Source organism: Xyrauchen texanus, chromosome 28 (genome assembly GCF_025860055.1).
Source record: "Xyrauchen texanus isolate HMW12.3.18 chromosome 28, RBS_HiC_50CHRs, whole genome shotgun sequence".
In the NCBI taxonomy this organism is placed as follows: Eukaryota; Metazoa; Chordata; class Actinopteri; order Cypriniformes; family Catostomidae; genus Xyrauchen; species Xyrauchen texanus.
Window position 1 is genome coordinate 9,802,896 of NC_068303.1, and position 19,178 is coordinate 9,822,073.

General features: G+C 36.2%; 2 protein-coding genes across 3 annotated transcripts in view; both read right to left on the minus strand.

Moving 5' to 3' along the window:
• The window catches only part of mpv17 (mitochondrial inner membrane protein MPV17), a 37,294-nt gene extending 30,499 nt beyond the window's left edge, over positions 1-6,795 (minus strand). The window contains exons 1-2 of the mRNA XM_052095400.1: positions 6,574-6,795; positions 5,525-5,607 (exon numbers count right to left, since the gene is read on the minus strand). Of these exons, the coding sequence (XP_051951360.1) occupies positions 5,525-5,597 (73 nt within the window). The 5' untranslated portion in view covers positions 5,598-5,607; positions 6,574-6,795. The remainder of the gene's footprint in view (positions 1-5,524; positions 5,608-6,573) is intronic.
• A 522-nt stretch (positions 6,796-7,317) lies between these two features.
• Positions 7,318-19,178, minus strand: part of si:ch211-243j20.2 (uridine-cytidine kinase-like 1) — a 31,857-nt gene continuing 19,996 nt past the window's right edge. The window contains exons 8-15 of one of the 2 annotated variants that reach the window (XM_052096145.1): positions 16,424-16,443; positions 14,980-15,078; positions 14,262-14,355; positions 13,983-14,045; positions 13,401-13,523; positions 12,696-12,803; positions 9,069-9,225; positions 7,318-8,946 (exon numbers count right to left, since the gene is read on the minus strand). In XM_052096145.1, coding sequence (XP_051952105.1) covers positions 8,870-8,946; positions 9,069-9,225; positions 12,696-12,803; positions 13,401-13,523; positions 13,983-14,045; positions 14,262-14,355; positions 14,980-15,078; positions 16,424-16,443 — 741 coding nt within the window. In that variant the 3' untranslated portion in view covers positions 7,318-8,869. The remainder of the gene's footprint in view (positions 8,947-9,068; positions 9,226-12,695; positions 12,804-13,400; positions 13,524-13,982; positions 14,046-14,261; positions 14,356-14,979; positions 15,079-16,423; positions 16,444-19,178) is intronic. The other variant, XM_052096146.1, reaches the window with a different exon arrangement.

Below are 19,178 nucleotides of genomic sequence, written 5' to 3' on the forward strand. Positions count from 1 at the left end.
GAAACTGAACGGATTTATATAATTTGTTTAATGGAGGATCACACCTTCGTGACAGTTTTGTGAGTGAAAAACATGTTCTGTGTGTTTATTCTGCCTATTGGCTGGGTTTGTTTTACAAATTATTTTCTGTTATGTAATTTTGCCTCACTCATTTTTGAGGCAAAATTGAGCAATCCGATGGCAAAATCGTTGCGGGGGTTCACGTAGGCGTACATGGATCTTTTGAGTTTAGAGGGATTGATGCCGGTTGGTCGTGCGTGGGGTTAATGCGCACATTTATTTTTTTTCTATTTGTTTGGTTCGGGGCTGAAGATCAGGGTTTAATTGTTGCACTAATGGGGGATGTTGTTTTTTAAAAGGAGGGATGAGTCTAAAGTTATTTTTGTGGTTATCAACATTATGCCAAAAATGCTGTCGATTAACTTATATTGAACCTGGAGTATTCCTTAAAAGTGATCCCCACTAGCTGAAAATGATGGCGATGTAAGCTTTTCTTTTTACTTTCTTACGTCCCTTTTTCTCATACTTGTTTTTGGACAAGTGAATGAGATATATATATATATCTATCTCATATCAGTGGTACAGACCTATAATATTGGCCACCATATCAGTTATCGGACAACATTATAATAATTATCAGTATCAGCTAAAATGTATTTATCAGTGTTTGCCAAATAAAAACAAAAGTATAAAGAAGGCAGGGTAAGTTTATTGCATCAACCATTTTTCTACATCAATACACTGTAATCACTAAATGTTTGATATGTTTCACCTTGACTCACTAAATTGTAGGATCCTTAAATATACATCAGAAGCCAAATACAGAACTACCAATGAGAAGTAATCGAGCTACACATAAAAAAAAAAAATGCAACTGCTTTTAAATTTAGAAGACAGCTGCTTCCTCACACTTGCCTAAATATCATGGTTTACAAAGGACATTCTACCTTAACGACAGAGCCTGGCGAGGCAAGGTATCCTTGTTTAAGTGACCTAACCTTTTCATAAAATGTCATGGAAGGACTAATAATCCAGTACAGCAGACCGAAAAGAGCCAGAAACCTTTGCCATGCTTTTACTGGGTCATCTTATCAAAAACAGCAGTGTCTTATTGATCATTGTGGGCAGAGGCAGTCAGACTGGAGGGCTGAGGCAGAGTGAGAGGTAACAGCATGTTGTAGGGTGATAAGAAACACGTGTGCCTTCCACTCCTTGGTTTCACTTGACGTTAACGGATTTTGAAGTGCCTGAGAGCAAACTCTTAAAAGATCTGTTAAGAACAGCCTGTCTCGATTGGACCCATTTACATTTACTGTTATATTTGGTCCTAAACCCACAAATAACCCTGACGTAGTCTTTAGTTTAAAGGGGGTCATTTTATAAATGTTTTATTATTCAATTTTCCCCTGAAGTCAACTTATGTTAGTAAAGATCTTTGTGCCAAAACCACTCATAATTTAATTTTTTATGACCACTTTCCTCCTTAAAATGAAATGTTTTGGTTTTTGCCCCCTTTGCATGTGAATAGTTCTTTTCCCTGCCATCACACAAGCTGCATGTCCAATACTATAGTTTTTAACTAACACATCCTTCAACAACAGCCTCTTTGTAAAGCCTGAATTATCACTGTATAAAAAAAATAAAAAAATAAAACAATCCACTCTCAAATTTGACACATAAGTGGTTAAAATCAGACCGTGAAAATGATCAGGATCCTTGAAAAAAAACTTCTGCAACTGTCTTCTAAAGTTGGAATCCTTCAGAAGGATATACGTGCGTATATATATATAAAGGCGCATGTGCTAAAAACAACACAAGTTTTCCCAGTTTTTAGGAATAAACTCATCCATCCGGCATCATAGACGTGTAAACATGGACATGCTGATTTGGTAATACATCTAGACTCACTGAGCACTTTATTAGGAACGGAACACTATGGTCCTAATAAAGTGCCTGACATTGTCTTCTGCTGTTGCAGCCCATTTGCTTCAAGGTTCGAAGTTTTGTGCATTCTAAGATGTTATTTTGCATAATACAATTGTACAGAGTGGTTATCTGAGTTACTGTAGCCTTTCTGTCAGCTCGAACCAGTCTGGCCATTCTCGATGTTCTGGATGTTTTTGGCACCATTCGGAGTACACTCTAAAGGCTGTTGTGCATGAAAATCCCAGGAGATCAGCAGTTACAGAAATACTCAAACCAGCCTGTCTGGCACCAACAATCATGCCACCATCGAAATCACTGAGATCACATTTTTTTTTCCCCATTCTGATGGTTGACATAAACATCAACTTTGTGATTTTATACATTGCACTGCTGCCACACAATTGGCTGGTTAGAGAATCTCATGAATAAGTAGGTGTAGGTGTTCTCTGTGAGATGTCACTAAGTTGAGGAAGTTTAACATTTTTGCAGCTTAGTTTCACAAAATGCTCTTTATGGACTGGGAGGTTGTTTTGAGTTCTGAAATGTATAGTATGTTTTCATAGTACATCAAGCTGTTTTTACTTCAAAAGTTCAAAAGAAAGACATTTTGATTCTTCCCTATATGACCACTTTAAAAGAATTGTACTGGCTGGTCTGTCCATGCATATACAATACATGGGTACTGAGGCTTTCAAACTTGAAAAAAGGATGCAAAAGCACCATGCATTATTTTTGGGTGAACTTATGCCTTTAAAGTATATTCCAGGCCTCTTATTACAGTGAAAAAGAAAACAGCTATTTCAGTAAGCAGACATTTATCCATTTGATCAAAGACTACAATCCTATCCATAAACATGTTTGCCATTATGCTGTGCCAAATAAAATGCAATTTACCACACACTCAGGTGCAATCTGCCCAGTTTCTCGTGCCAACAGGAGAATGGGACTCAGCAATGCTTAATGCATCTCGTAAGCCTACTGTTCCTTCACAAATATGCTGATGTCAGCACAACACTTACCACTGTCTGTCCTTGAAGGAGTGTCTCTGGGGAAGAACAGCCCTGATTGACGCAGCTTGTGCTTAGTGAAATTATCTGTGATCAATTTGGCAGGAATCTATCCGCTGCCTCATATTCCCCACCACAGGGACCAGCATCGGGATATGGCAAGCATAGCCATTTAGCTGATGAGACTGATGTGAAATGGCTTACCTGGACTACAGTAAACACATTCATGCCCCATTCATTTAGATTTGCCCTCTCTAAATGATTTTTTTTCTTCTACATTTAGAACAGATTACGGGGGTTAATAGTGGATTCATCCCCTCCATTCATTCATTTATTCATTCATTAATCTCTTCCTCTTCATTTATGTACCTGTTATAAATAAATCAATTTATCAAATCAATCAATTGCATCAGTTAAAAGTGAAGTGTATAACTTCTGTTACATGACATTTACACATTTTCCAGACATTTTCATCCAATGCAACAGTGCATTCAAGGTATACATTTTTTCATATGTGCTCCCTGGGAATCAATCGAACCCACAAACTTAGCATCGCTAGCGCCAAATTCTTCTTATGGTCGTCTCTGCATATTAAACTTGGATAGGAGTAAATATTTTATCACTGAAAAAAATTACACACCTCGCTGAAGTTTTACCACCTTACCTGAGAAAGCCAGGTTTTATTGCATTTGATTTATTTGAAGGCAAGATTACGTCCTCTGATCTGGGAATAAGCACTGTGGACCGCACAACTGAGTGAACATCCCGTTATTATTTAATTTTGAAATGACCCTGCTTTCCTCTAGTTTAAAGCGTCTTGCTGTCTAATTTTAAACCTATACCCATTGGGCTAAAGTTTCTATAAATATTAAAGCCCTCTCCCTGATGTGGAAAACAATGGCGATGAATCATAGCTCATGTCTGTAATCTTAAATTACATAAACTTGCATCCTCTACGGCTCAACCAGATGAAGTCACTGCCAGTTCAGCCAACTGTGAGCTTAAGCACTAATTAATCCTAATGCTACAGTTTGAATTATGCTTATTGATTTACAATACATGTGCACAAAATCACTTATTTACTCATTTTGTCAAACAGATCTGATTATTCTCGCTGCACAGTAATCACGCACGAAATTAAATCCTGAAAATGAAGTGAGCTCTTCTTATGTTCCCTAAAACAAAAAATCTGTAGGTGCATAATAAAAGATTAAAATGTTTGCATTTAGCTGAGATACAAAACAGTAAAATAGTGTTTTAAATTACCAAAAACCTTCTAAACATAAAGTATGTTAAAAAATGATAACTAACCGCACAGCTCAGAAACCATATTTTATTTACTGTAAAGCTGGAATATCACATCATGCCAAATATGACAAAAAAGACAGACAAAATATTGCATTCTTGATAGTCCCCTTAATATAGACATTATATGTGTATGGACATCAAAGAAAGAAAGTCTTTAGAGGAACCAGACTTCCACCATCTACCGTAAACAAGATGCCAAAATCCAGTTTTGTGCTGCCATCTCCTGGCAGAATGTTGTAAATGCAGCATAATAAAAAATATTTTTTGAAAGGCCTGACTAGAATTTTACAAACAAGTAATAAAAACATGATAATGTAAGGGTTTTATGTATTCTCAAGCTTCACTGAAAATTAAAACAGAATTAATTAACATTTAAAAACACAGCAGTAGTCACAACTCTGTAGTCATAATGCAAGTGAATAGTGGCCAGAACTTTGAAGCTACAAAAAGCACATAAAGGCAGCATAAAAGCAAACAAAATGACTCCAGTGTTTTAATCCATGTCTCCAGAAGTGATTTGATAGGTGTGAGTTAAAAACAGATTCAAGTCATTGTTTATTATAAATCTCCAATTTTACTTCCACATTCTTCTTTTGTTTTTTGACTATTCACAGTCTTTGTGCATATCACCACCTACTGGGCAGGGAGGAGAATTTATAGTAAAGAATGACTTAAATATTGATCTCTTTCTTTTATTTGATCCCCTCTTCTCTTTTATATAACCACTGGAGTCATATGGATCACTTTTATACTGCCTTTATATGCTTTTTGGACCTTTAAAATATTGGTACCCATTCACTTGTATTGCATGGTTCTACAGAGCTGAGATATTCTACTAAAAATCTTGTCTGTGTTCTGCAGAATAAAGACAGTCATACACATCTGGGATGGCATCAGGGTGAGTAAATGATGAGATAATTTTCATTTTTGGGTGAACTATACCTTTAACAAAAATCTCCATCTTGAAATAGACTTTCCTCCTTTTAATCAGTACACCTACCCTGTCAAACCCACAGTGGCAAGGTTCAAGCAAACAGCCAAGCAGATTGTTACAATAATGAGCTTTCGATTATTTATACGATTGATCTATTATTGACGTGTAAAATCTTGGTTTTTAAGAGAGATTCTACTAACAGAACAGGTAAATATTTACTCAATATTCTCTGGAGATTGAGTTGACCCAAAGGGAACAATGATCAACAACTACCTGTATAGGCCTTTCTGAATTTTAAATAAGAATGCTGAAGAAAATATAGAGAGGTAGGACATGAGATAGCTCTTACCAGCAGTTAGAATCTGCACTGTCCATGGACGTTTGGCCATCAGCGCCTGATAAGATCTCAAAAGGACCGCCATGAGACAAAATCTAAAACAAACAACAGATCACTTATATTAATGCACTGCAAATTGATATGAAGACACAATGACTGACAACTTGGTCAATATAACTTATATATAAATAAAGGCCTAGTTGGGAAAACTTGGTAATATAGTCTTGTTGAATATTAGTTCAAACTTACATAGTATTAACCTTACTTAATTTATATTTTGCGCTAAAATAACAAATATCTTTAAATGACAAGGCCATGCAGGTGTACAAAGAAAAGCTGTTAATGCTTAAGTATCTTATGACTGTTTTGCAACAGGTTTCCTGAACACTCCCCCGTCTTCCATTGGTTAAACAAACAGATAGCCCCGCCCCAAACTCACACCATTGGTTGGGCCAATGCTGCTGTGTTGTGCAGTATTTCCGTTGCGCCACGTTGTTGCTTACACTTTTCTAATGAATTCAAACTGCGAATATCGTTCTTACAGTTGTCTCTGTCTGCACATTACTAAATCATTTTTTTAACATCGGGGGGGAATACACACCACCTTGTAGAATAAGTAAACTGTCTGTCTTGTTTATTTTCAACTCTCCTCAAACACACATTCCAGTCAACCTCAAGTAAACCCGAAGACCTTGATGATATTTGAGCATACTTGATTTGGAACTAAAAGCTGCAGATATGAATAAGATATCCACTACTAAAGGCATCCTTGAACGTGTGATGAGTGTCTCGCGCTTGTGCTGTGCGCGAGGCACACGTGTTCTTTAATGGCATTACTTATGGATATATTCACAGTCGGATAAGGTCTATGTTGTTATATTATTCTTTACAATACCTACATATAACACTAATATCCAGATAAGCGATACAGACAAAATTGTCCCCAACTTTCATAAATGTATGCAGCCTAGTTTCCAATCATAAGGAACATGTATTAAAACACCTATGACACTTGCAGTCAGACAGTTTTAAACTTTAAACAGTTAGACGTGTTGTCCTACCTTTGTTACGATTGCTTTGCAGAAAGAAACCAATGAGACCAAATTCAAAACAAGAAAGAAATGGACTTTAAAAGACGTGGCTGAAGTACAAATGCACTGAACGCACTCATTCAGCCTCGTATCTACCAGGACAGCCTGATAACTGCTTGAAATGATACATTTTAACCCAAAGTCTAGAATAAAATGTTATGCTTAAGAAAGAGTAGTGTGAAGCAAACAAATACAAAATGTTTCAAAATAAAAGCCCCAAATGAAAATTCCTGCTCTCGAATTTAGTGAACACCTTCATTTGATTACAAAAAATGACGTTTGATTTAATGGATGCTTGATAAAATTATAGACTTTGACTTCTACAAAAACTACTATATTTAAAGACTTGAACAAAGAGTACAGGGTTTTTATTTTGAAAAATAAACAGTAAAGTAACTTCTCAACAAAGGGGTAGTTATTTAAAAACAAAAGTTCTGTGAAGAGGTTAGAGTGTGCTTTATCATGAATAAAGCACAGCTGTTGACCAATCAGCATCCAGGACCAAAATGCCATAATCTTTCAAAAAAATTCAGTAACGTTACTAGAAGGATTCTAACAGATTTATGCACAATATATTTTATTGTGCTTTTTATAGCCCCAAAATAATCAACATGCATTAAATTATTTGCAGCACTGGAGGTCAAAATGAAGCTTATTGTAAACAGATAAACCAGAACAGTCATTAACTGCGACAAAATAACAACAGTATATATCTTGAACATTTTAGTTTCCTTACTTTTATTATTATTTTTACAATAAAGTTTGAAAGGATCCATTACTGAGATTTGATTATGCTTTATTCAAAATAACACACAACCAATCCATAATCACTGCACATAGACATCCATATTTAATTTAATTTAATTGCAAGAATGTGCAACACACCCTTTTAGGTGAAAGTGTGATCAAATACTACTACTTGTTCACATAACATGTAAGTGCATCAAAGTTTGCTGGATGCATATTGGCACAATTCTTATACTCCTATCAGGCTTTACAAAAGAAAGAAACAGCACTATTTGCATTAGATGACATGTAACAGTGAAAACTAGGGAGAAATGCTAATTTGGTTCAAATTGCTGCTTACAAACCTCCAAAACATTCTCTAATATTTATGCCTATGCCTTTGAAAATTGGTCTAAACCTTAAATTAATCAGACTTGGCAAGAAAACTAGTGAGAAATAAATATGCATTATCTACACTTTAAAATTCAAGTATATAACCTGGAAAATGGCTGCAATGTAGAATAAACTATAAACCTTATTTTGTTCCCCTCTGTGGCACCATAATGCATACTAAAACCAATGAAGGGAGGAAAATATTTTTGCTTTGGACTTAAGATTTTACTCTAAACAAAAGTCTCTTTTCAGTATTTAATTCCCACATTTTCAAATACACAAACACTAACAAATAGATACTTATTGTGTCACTCAACATGTAACAAGCGTCAATACATTAATCAATTGGGAAAAAAATCAAAATTAAATGTATACAGTACGTGTATCATTTATGAGCAGTTGCTGTCCTAGAGAATTGCAGCATTGCTTTAAACACTGATATGCAAACATTGTATGTGCAACCCAAATCTTAAAATGTCCTGTTTGTGCATGGGCTACTATCAAGCTAGTAACATTTATGCATATTCTATAGTTTAGCTGCATTATTATAAACAAGCTAAAATGAAGCCCTACAATGCAGGCACATGGAAATGTGCTTCTCATCCTGGACAATACAAATGCTATATGAAGTCATTTAGACATGAAAGTAGTTAATAAACATAGGCAAATACAGTTTGTGTTGTTTGCAATCACATACTAAAGTAATATATACTGCAATCTACACAGCATATAAACTATATACTCATACTATTGAGCATAATAGTACAAGTAGTTTGGTCCTATACCATTCCAAATATACCAACGAGAAAATGGTGGAGTGTCCTGTTAGCATTCCACTCCATCATTACCTAGTTCAAGTAGTAATGTGATCTAAAAAGATGCAGTTATTATTATTATTATTACAACTTAACACTAGCATTGCTCTCCGGTCATAAGGGCACTTCTAGGAAAGTTAAAGAACAATAATCTCTGCTTTTTGGGAGGTCAGATGATGCCTCGAACCCTATGTAGCACAAAGCAAACCGGCAGCATGGAGTCAAAATGTTACGCTTGTATCGGGCAGGTCAATGGGTCCACAATTAGATGAGATTTAAGTGATTAAATGTTCCCTTTTCTGATGCATGCAAATGCACAGTCGCAATGATATTCAGTAGTCCATTCCATCATCACTTTCATACCAGTCTGATGGAGCATCAGTCCCAAAGTAACGGTCCCCAAAATTACCTGCAAAATCATAGGTTTACAATAGGATTACGATATGTTGTATGTCCATTACAGAACTACATGTTATAACATTGGGTTAGGTATTTTTTTCCCTTCATTTTTTTAAATCAACGACCTCTTACCAATTCCTGGAATGATGTGAAACTCATCGTTGACATTCTTGTCCACAGCAGTGGTGATAATGCGGACTTTAGGAAAGGCATATGCCACAGAGTGGACACCCATCTCAGCCATGAGTAATGATAGCAGGAATATCTTGTCCTCCTGGACATCATGATCCTAAAACAGATGAGTTTTTAAATTATGCAGATTTCATTTAAATGTTCGGAAAATGCATCTCTGGTCCAACTGTAAACAAAACAACTAAAAACATGCTGTGTATATTTGTGCCAACAAGGTGTCAAACCTACTGTATGAGGAAATGAGGAAAAAGTCATGCATTACCACAATGAGAAATATCACCATATGTAAAACATTTATACACCCCTCAGTGATCACCTTGATAACATTTACATTTTACATGTATTCATTTGGCAGACGCTTTTATCCAAAGCAGCAAAGTGATAACAGATTGTATTGAACAAAGACCAACAGATCTTGGTGAACTTTCAAAGACCAGTTTACCCACATCCTAAATGAACTTTGCTCCCAGCAAAAAAGGCCAGGTTTGTTTGCGTTTATACAAGAGAGAGTTCAAAGATCATGTAGCAAAGAGCTTAGCGGTGTCTGAAATTGCCCCCTATCTACTATATAGTGCACAATTTCGGGTGTTTTGGCCATTTTGTAGTGTCCGAATTAGGTTGTCACGGTGTTACCAGTTTTACGCTGTACAATGGACAACAATGGTGTGAAATTTTATACCAGTTAAAGGGAGAAACATTATGACTGGTTCTTCCAATATCAATAAAATAGCCTAAAGAATAGAACAGCCTTAAATAAAGAATAGTTGCCTAATGAAGAGTTTGCGACCAATGATAAATAAACCTAAACAACGCATTGAAAGCCAGATGTTCTTTACCAACGTATCAAATTACACAAGCAGCAAAGTACATGCACTGATAAATGTTTAATTGCAGGTAGCGAATATAATGTGCATGGTGGGTAACTGTAAAACATCTCTATGTTATTATATACTATTTTTAAGAACAGATGACAGAAAAGCTGTCCATGCGCATGTTTGTTCGGAGGCGTGCAGTCTCGTGGAACACGTGCTTGTAAAGGGTTCTCACTCTTTTTTTGTTTCAGTCTTCTGAATTTTTTTGCAAGAATAAGTATCGTCTTTGAGAATTCTGCAAATTATCTCAGACCATCTCAGCTCAGGAGGTGCACAGAGTTCAGTTTGCTTTATTTCATCAGAGCAGTTCGTTGTGAGTGCAACCCTGCAGGGTCACTTTATATATAGTCTATACATCTGTGATTAAATCATAAAATAATACAAAAACATTCACTTCAAACCATGATTTATATTTCAGTGATTATTATCATCATTATAATAATTATTATGTTTACATTTATAATTGTTCTTAGATCTTCATTTGTATCATTATTTTTCCGCCTGTTGTCATAGACGGATACTTGCATGACGGTAAATGTGTTTTGACCACTTTATTTTAATTGCTCTTTCATTTCGTTTGGAGTGCAATTTGAAGTTTTTTTAAATAAATACATTTTCAATGCAAAATCACTAAAGCAAGAACATTCACTAATCCCTCAGCAAGGGGGATGTAACTGGATATTGTGATATATATATTTTTTATAAAAAATATCGTGAACATATTTCTTGCATATCACCCAGCCCTCTGAGAGTACAAACATTTTTTTATTTCACACATATTCAAAGTTATTACCATTCCAAAGCAGCTAAACTGGGTCCTGGGATGAAAGGTAATAATAAAACACCAACATTAAACCCGCAACAACCCACAATAAGAGAATGCACGGATGAAGTAGGATCGTTCCCAAAGAGATGTTGCCCTTCACAACTTTTGAAAAGCCATCTTGCAACACACATTTTAATTGCACTTGAATTAAATTTTTAGTTTAAAAAATAAATAAATAATAATGTTCAAAGTTTGAAATAAAGCTGCCTTGCATTACTGTGTAGGCTATTGCTAAATGAAAATTATCCCATAGCACCACTAAGGATCCAACCAGCGGTAATAACCAGTGGGATGTTGGGGCGGCTGTGGCTCAGTTGGTAGAGCGGGTCGATCACTAATCGCAGGATTGGTGGTTTGAATCCCGGCCCACATGACTCCACATGCAGAAGTGTCCTTGGGCAAGACACTGAACCCCAAGTTGCTCCCAATGGCAGGCTAGCGCCTTGCATGGCAGCTCTGCCGCCAATGGTGTGTGAATGGGTGAATGTGTCACAGTGTAAAGCGCTTTGAATACCGTTAAGGTTAAAAAGGCGCTATATAAGTGCAGACCATTTACCATAATACCTGTGAAAATTATGATATCATGGCAAGTCTAGTCCGAATTCAGAGTCAGCAACTCGTTCCCAAAATGTGTTCACTCCGTTCAATTCCGATGTACACTCGACAAGTTTATTGCCCAAAATCCACCACAGGGAGGACTGAGGAGCTGGGAGATGCAACGTGTGCAGGACAGAGCAAGAGAGAGATGCCAGTTTACAGACTCCTGTAACCTTAAGGAGCCAGTTTACAGACTCCTTAATTTCTGCAATGTTTTATTTCATGCTGACTGTATTGTTTTACTCTGACAAATCATTACTTATTTAAAATAACAAAATATAGTGAGCCAAAATCACAAATACATTTTTAAATGTGATTTATTTATAAAGATGAAATGATATAGAGTTTATGGTTGAGTTTTATTTTGCCATCAAGCTGAAGAATTCTTTCTCCACTAAATAATTGTCTTGGGAGATATTATTGAAACTCAGGAGAATGCACAAAGTGAAAATTATAATTTTATGGATGATTCAAATGTTCAATTATAACATGTAGGTTATGATAACTTAAGTGCTGTTTTATGGTCGCATGAGGGTGCCATGCACCCACAGGTCTCTCATATACTATGCTGCCCAGCTTAGACTGGAGTTTTAAGAAACTAAAACAGAATAAATACAATAACGTATGCTTGTTAAAATGTGCTTGTTTGCTGTTGGCAGTTTTATTAAATCATTATGAACATAAATATAAAACATAACTGTATGACTGAACAGAATAAATATTTATTGTATTAATACACCATTAAATAATTTATTTTGATAAAGAAAGCGATATACTTATAAAAGTACACATATGAAGTTATTTCACTGTATACATCAGTCTCCAAATTCACACATTCAATTCGTTCACTACTTGCTAAAATAGTGCACTTACAGCCATTCCCTATTTAGGAAATAGTGGATGAGTGAATGATTTCTGACACAGCACTTGTGTGGGATTTCCATGGAAAAAGTTTAGAGATCAGAGTTCTAAGATTTTGTTCTAAATGCAGAAGTTGACATTTATCTTTCACATATTTAGGAATCAGCATCAGTTATCTGTCATGCCTTTATATTTCACAATGTGCAAGACAAAGCTTCTTGTTTTGAGGATATATAGAGAGTGAATGACAGGACTTTAGAAAGCCATAAACATAATTGGCTGACACTGATAATCAACTCCAAAAGGGAATTGCAAAATGTTCATTATTTCTGTGCATTTGGGGAAAACTTAGAAATATGCATAAAAAAGAAAAACGCAACTACAACCTTTTTGTTCACAATCATGACTTACAAGTAAGACTCTGACAGCCATGAGCGCTGCTGCCCCTGTTGACACAGTGCTGTCCATCAGTATAACATAGTCCTCACTTATGTCCTTGGGCAGACGCAGGTAATGGAGCTGAGGAGGAAATTAAGACCCATAATAAGACAGAATTATAGACAGAGCAGAGATAAATGTATCTTTAGTCACCACTCTAAACACAGACGTGCAAAATAGAGATTAGGAGATTTAAGAGACTTCCAACCCTTTGAGAGTAGTTTTTTTTTCCCAAGACTTCATCCTAACTTCAAAAAAGGAGGACTTAAAAATACTTAAATTGCAACTAACCATATAATTAGCATCATTTGTGTTAACTTTGCACACACAATCTTTATGGTACTGTGTTGGGTGGCCCTTGTCATATCCAGTGTAAAATCTGGGTCCTGAAGCAAAACCATCTCAGAACCGCTGCTGTAGTGTACCAAATGCTATGTAGTGCACAGCTAGAGGGAGCTGTAAGCCATACGTTTGCAATAATTACCCAAACCTGAGATTAGTCAAAAAGCTTACAAATTTATCACAAATGACACAAACTATATGTTAAGAACAGTCTTCGATGCCAAGTCTGATAAACCACAGCAGTGAAACAGACCATGACCTGGACAATAGGCCACTAAAGGCTGAGAACACAAGGACACAACAACACAGACAGCTTTCATAGATTTCAAGTCATACCTCAGGCTCTCCTGTATCATGATTGGTCTGAATGAGGATCTTTCCTAGTCGAATGTCCTTACAAACAGCCATCAAGGCTTGTTCCATAGTCTCTCCTGCCCGTAGAATGGACACACCGGTGATCTGTCAAACAAACACACACAAGAAAGCGTCCATACAAAAGGTACAAATTCAATGAAAGAAAACAGACAGAAAGATACTACAAAGATGTTTCCTGACCATAAAAGTATGCAAGCTTTTGTTAATAGTAATTCCATATTTTAAGCAACCCAAAAAAAACAAAAAAAAAAACAGTCGATTCTAGGCAACTATATTTTTCAATTTTCTGAAGAAAATGTGAGTGGTTTATGCCAACGTAAGATTTGAGGTATTAATTTTTGTAACAAACGTGTTGTGCACCCAAGTTTCATAATTAAAATTAGGGGTTTGTTTAAAACCCTAAACCTAAATATAAACAATAGTAATAGTGATGTCATCAAACACTGCAAATAATGGTGCTTGCCACCACTTAATATTGTCTTAATTTCCACCAGGGTATATCTAAAAAATGTACTCAACAGTTTGACCTTAAAATCAACAAACCCTCTTTCCGCTGAGCCTCTTCCCTTCATATATAGTTCCTTGTGGAGTTTCAACAGTCACTGGCTGAGGTGAGAAAAGGAAACAAGCGTCAGATAAAATGGAAAAGGATTAAAGGCTAAAAATACATAAACAAGAGCCATCATCTAAAAATAAATACATAATTCACACCATAAAACAATAAACACTGTCTGACACTTGTGTGCCTCACTGATCAACATCCAAAGCTCCTAACACCAGGTTTAAAAGTTTGTAGTCGGTCAATAATGACCATCCACTCACCTTCAGAGGCAGAAAGGACAGGGCGTGCTCTATGAGAAGCCTCATTAATCTCTTTGAATAGAAAATAAATTCATCTCGACTGGTTTCTTTATTCCTGAAGGCACAGGGTCATACAGTTAATAGTATAGTTCAGCAATGATATGCATTTTAATTTTAATTTACCCAATTTTATATGAGCCTACCAAAATCAAAAACTACAAAACTTAAACTTTAGCTGGCTGGCACAATCTCAGGAGTCTCAGGAATTCCAATTACTAATTAAACCTTTTTCAGTTGTTTTTATCCAAAGTGACTTACAATGAGTACACTTATTGCAAGGATCATTCCGCTGGATTAATATTAGGTTAAGTGTTTTGCTCAAGGGCACAATGATTCATGGATTGTACCTTGCAGAATTTGAACCTACAAACTTTCGGTCACCATTTCAAATCTTTAACAACTAGGCTACACCACCCTTATTCTCGCAGGTGTTGTGACACAGTCCTTAGAGCTTAGCTGATAACCCCAAGGTTGTAGGTTTGAATCCCACATAGAGTGATCCAAGTTGACTCTTTGCATTGGGCTAGTGTGGTGTAGTGCTTCAGGCCCAAGTCTGGTAACTGGAAGTTTGTAGGATCAATTCCCACAAAAAAACGAGGAAATTATAACCACATTACATGAAAGTCGTAAAAAATAACTCCTACCGGACCAACATAAATACGAGTGTTTGAGGTCGTACCTGATAATAGTGTGCATCCCTCGGACTTGTGGGGTGCTCTCCATGACACTCAGAGTCTTGGGCAGAGGTTGGCCCTGATGAGCCGATGCCAAGGCAGATCTATATAGTACAGGGTTTGAGATTTAAACATTCTTGCCCAACAGCTAACGAGCAAGTATCACAGATCATTTTGTTACAGGAAAAGAGACAAATACAACAATATTTGACTTTTTTCCCATACTGGTATGGTTTGAAAAAGTGATGTGAGCTTGAAATGTTATGGTAGCAGGTCAAGAGTTAAGGCCTATTCACTTTCAAGTCCAAACATTTGGAATTAATACATTTTAAAATGAAAACAATGTGGGGATGCACATATGTTTACATTTCACCTTGGCTATATGAAATAAGGTATAAACTTTTTAGAGGTGTCTGCAATAACTTTGAGGAACTATGACCAAATTTTCTGTGAATCTTTGTAGTGCAAAAACATAATTAGCAATTTGTGTCAATTTGTGCTTCAGAATTTGTGTGAACAGGCCTTTAAATTGGGCAGACTACGGGAGAGACAGAGTGGCTTGCCAACAACAAAGAACTGATATACAAGCACTAAAGAGTGAAATAATCTGTTACAAAACAAACATGAAGGGATATGACTGAACTCAACAATTGTATTCATCCAATTAATTAAAAAAATATTTTTTTTCTTAAAACCAAGCACTGAGCATGTACAATCTACAAAGTGTAACCACATAATGATTCAAAGTGTGAAGTGTGTAATTTTTATGTTAATGTTAAAATACTTTCTCCTATCCCAGTTTAATATGCACAGACAAACTATAAGCTAAAGTCAGTTAATTTTCCCCAGAAATGTAAACACTGTGGCACTTTCAAAACATTGCTCAGTTTGTTTGAACATCCCGACCAGCCTGACAGCCACCCTTCCAGCACTGGCTTGAACAATGGTGTGAAATTGGGGCGGGACTACCTGTTTATGACCAACTGGTAGATGGGGGGAGTGTTTGGGAAACCTTTTAGAAAACAGTCATTATTTTCACAATTCTGTTTAGAGACTATATGGGTGCAGAAATTACACACTTCACCTTTAAAAGATTTGAGTCATTGAAGTGATATAGCCGCAAAAAAATGTCCTTATTGCGGATAAGAGCATTGGCAAACCTCTTCACAGAATCCCATGCCTATACAGAAGAGGATCTTAGACTGACAAGGTGAATGTTAATTGGCCGTACAGAACAAGCAGAAAATGAGTTAAACATTCACAAGCTTACATTTTTTTTTTATGCAAATATAGTATAAAAAGCACCTCATTATTGAATGAACATAACATCTCTTAATAAAGTGAGGAAGGATTTCAAAAGGATGGATCCAAGAATATAAAAACTAAAAGAAAAATGATAGAGCTTGAAGAAAACAAAGATAGAGAGAGGATGCAAGAGTTTATCCTCACATATCCCAGCGGAGTTTCCTCTGAAGAAGCGAATAAATATTCATTGGGAGACAATGATGACAAGACAGAGAAAAGAGAAAGGGGGGAGAAGAGAACACGACCTGATTAAAGTCTATACGGACAGACTGGCACAGCACATGTGAGCTCAGGTTTGGGTGATGTCAATGGTTTTCAACTTTTTTCAGTTTGTTTTCAGCTGAGGTGCTGCATGCTTGAATATAATATGATAAAAAGACAATTGAAATTGGCTCAATGTAACCTATACTTTAAGAAAGTATATTACAGACTGGTTTTCTAGGCTTCACAGAACCTCAAAAAGTATAAAACCACTGAAATAGCCCCTTATACCAGTGTTAGTAACAGGCATCAAAACACAGTGGAGGTGGGTGGAGACAAAAGGTACAAAGTGCAGCTGTGGTGTTTTTTTTTTTTTTAATGCTTGCAAGGCTTCTTTATCCAGATATCCTCTCTCTAGTTTACTGCTACTGATTTAGCTCCAACCACCAACTCCAAAGTATAGACTCCATCCAAACTCTGACAGACTTTGTTGTTAAAGGAGTAGTTCACCCAAAAATGAACATTATGCCATCCCATATGTGTATGACTTTCCTTCTTCAGCAGACCACAAATTAAGATTTTCAGAATAATTTCTAAGCTCTGTAGGTTAGTGCAAGTGAATGGGTACCAAAATATTGAAGCTCCAAAAATCACATAGGTCAGCATAAAAGTAATCCATATTACTCCAATGGTTAAATCTATGTATTCAGAAGCAATTTGATAGGTGTGGGTGAGAAACAGATCAATATTTTTTTATTTTTACAATAAATTCTCCTTGCTCAGTCAATCTCCATTTTAACTTTCACATTCTTCTTTTTATGTTTTTGGTGATTCGCAATCTTTATGCATACGCCCCCTACTGAGCAGGGAGAAGAACCCTAGCAAAACATTGACTTAAATATTGATCTGTTTCACACCGTAACCGATCACATCACATCTAAAGACATGGATTTCAAAACTGGAGTCTGGAATCCAAAAATGGATTACTTTCGTGCTGCCTTTACATTCTTTTAGGAGCGTAAACATTTTGGCACCCATTCACTTGCATTGTACGGACCTACAGAGCTGAGAAATTCTTCAAAAAAATCTTCATTTGTGTTCTGTAGAAGAAAGAAAATGTCATACACATCTGGGATGCCATGAGGGTGAGTAAATGATGAGAGAATTTTTGTTTTTTGGTGAACTATTGCTTTAAGATTTATAAATCCTAACCAGGCACGACACTACATGTTTAAAGTAATTAGTCTGTCCATACTGAAATTAGAAATGCTGTGCAATGTGACACAATCACAGTCAATCAGAACATACCTGATGTTTAATTTACAGTTATGTGGAGTGGAATTTTGGACCAATGAGATATCAATCTGGGGTTACCCAGTGCAACGTCACAGAATCAGAAACTTTAAAAAATATGACACAATGTTCTATTGCTCGTCTTGGTTGATTAGGACAACACTGATTTACATACTTATTTCATCATGTCATTTCTGATAAGAAACAGTGTTGAGTGTGCTATGTATTTTTGGTTTTTATAACCATTTAAAGAACTGTCTGCGATGGTGCTTGATAATCTACCTCGGACAGATTGACAAAATAAATTGGAAAATGGATTGCTGTGGATTTAGGGCTGGGCGATAAAACGATATCGATATAGATCACGATAAAGAACATCCATGATAAAATTGAGGAATTTACTGCGTGTCGGCTTTCTCAGGCTGTGTTTCCACTCGGGCGGATGAAATCTGCTCAAAGGCGCTCAGAGCGATAGGACAGAGCTTGCTGCGCACTGCTGCCAATCCTACAATCCACCTTGCGAGCATGATAATAGGAATTAATTGAAAACACTCTCAGCTTTGCTCACAACGCGCCAGTGGTAACGTAGGGTCAGACTGGACTAACTTGCTAATGCTAGCAGCCTTGCTAACAATTAGGTTACGTCAGACACCGGATTGATTCCATCCGCACCGCAAGACTTCATGACAACGGCTGTGCTCTCTAGTGAAGAGCGCAACAGAACAACAGTGATGTGGACAACAGCTCTGATCTTTCTGCGTGGTTTCAAAGCACCTTTAAGACCATAACGTTTTTCCCTTCTAAATGTATCTTTATTAATCAGCATGTTACGAGCCTTTAGTAATAAACTAATCGATTTCTGTTCTAATTTTGTGAAAATGTATTAGATGTCTGGAATGGATAAGGAAAGACTAAAATTACTAGTTGGTAGACAAGTCTCTCACTTTAATGAAATAATACAAATGTTTTTAAAAAAAAATAAAAAATATTTTTCAAAATCTTCTCTCGGGACACCCCATAACCCACATTCAGCATCATTCCACAGTCACAAGGGCTTCTATGCCCCATACTTGGGTATCTGAATCTAAAGAAATATAAAAAATATTTCATTTTAATGTAAACATATTCCAACAAATACTGGACTGCAGTCACTATGCTTCAGAGCAAACAGATGATCTTTTAACATTTATTTTCAATTGATAAACGGACTGATTGAACAAATTGATAAATCCCGCAAACCCCACTGCTTTGGCCGTCTCTGGACCCACTGTGCAGTTTTTTAGAGACTATTTTGATTGTTTAGAATGTATTTCTTCTTTTCTTCCATCAACTTTGAAATAAAAAAGAAAGTGCAATGTGTAAATCTATATCGTGATAACAATTTTGGCCATATCGCCCAGCCATA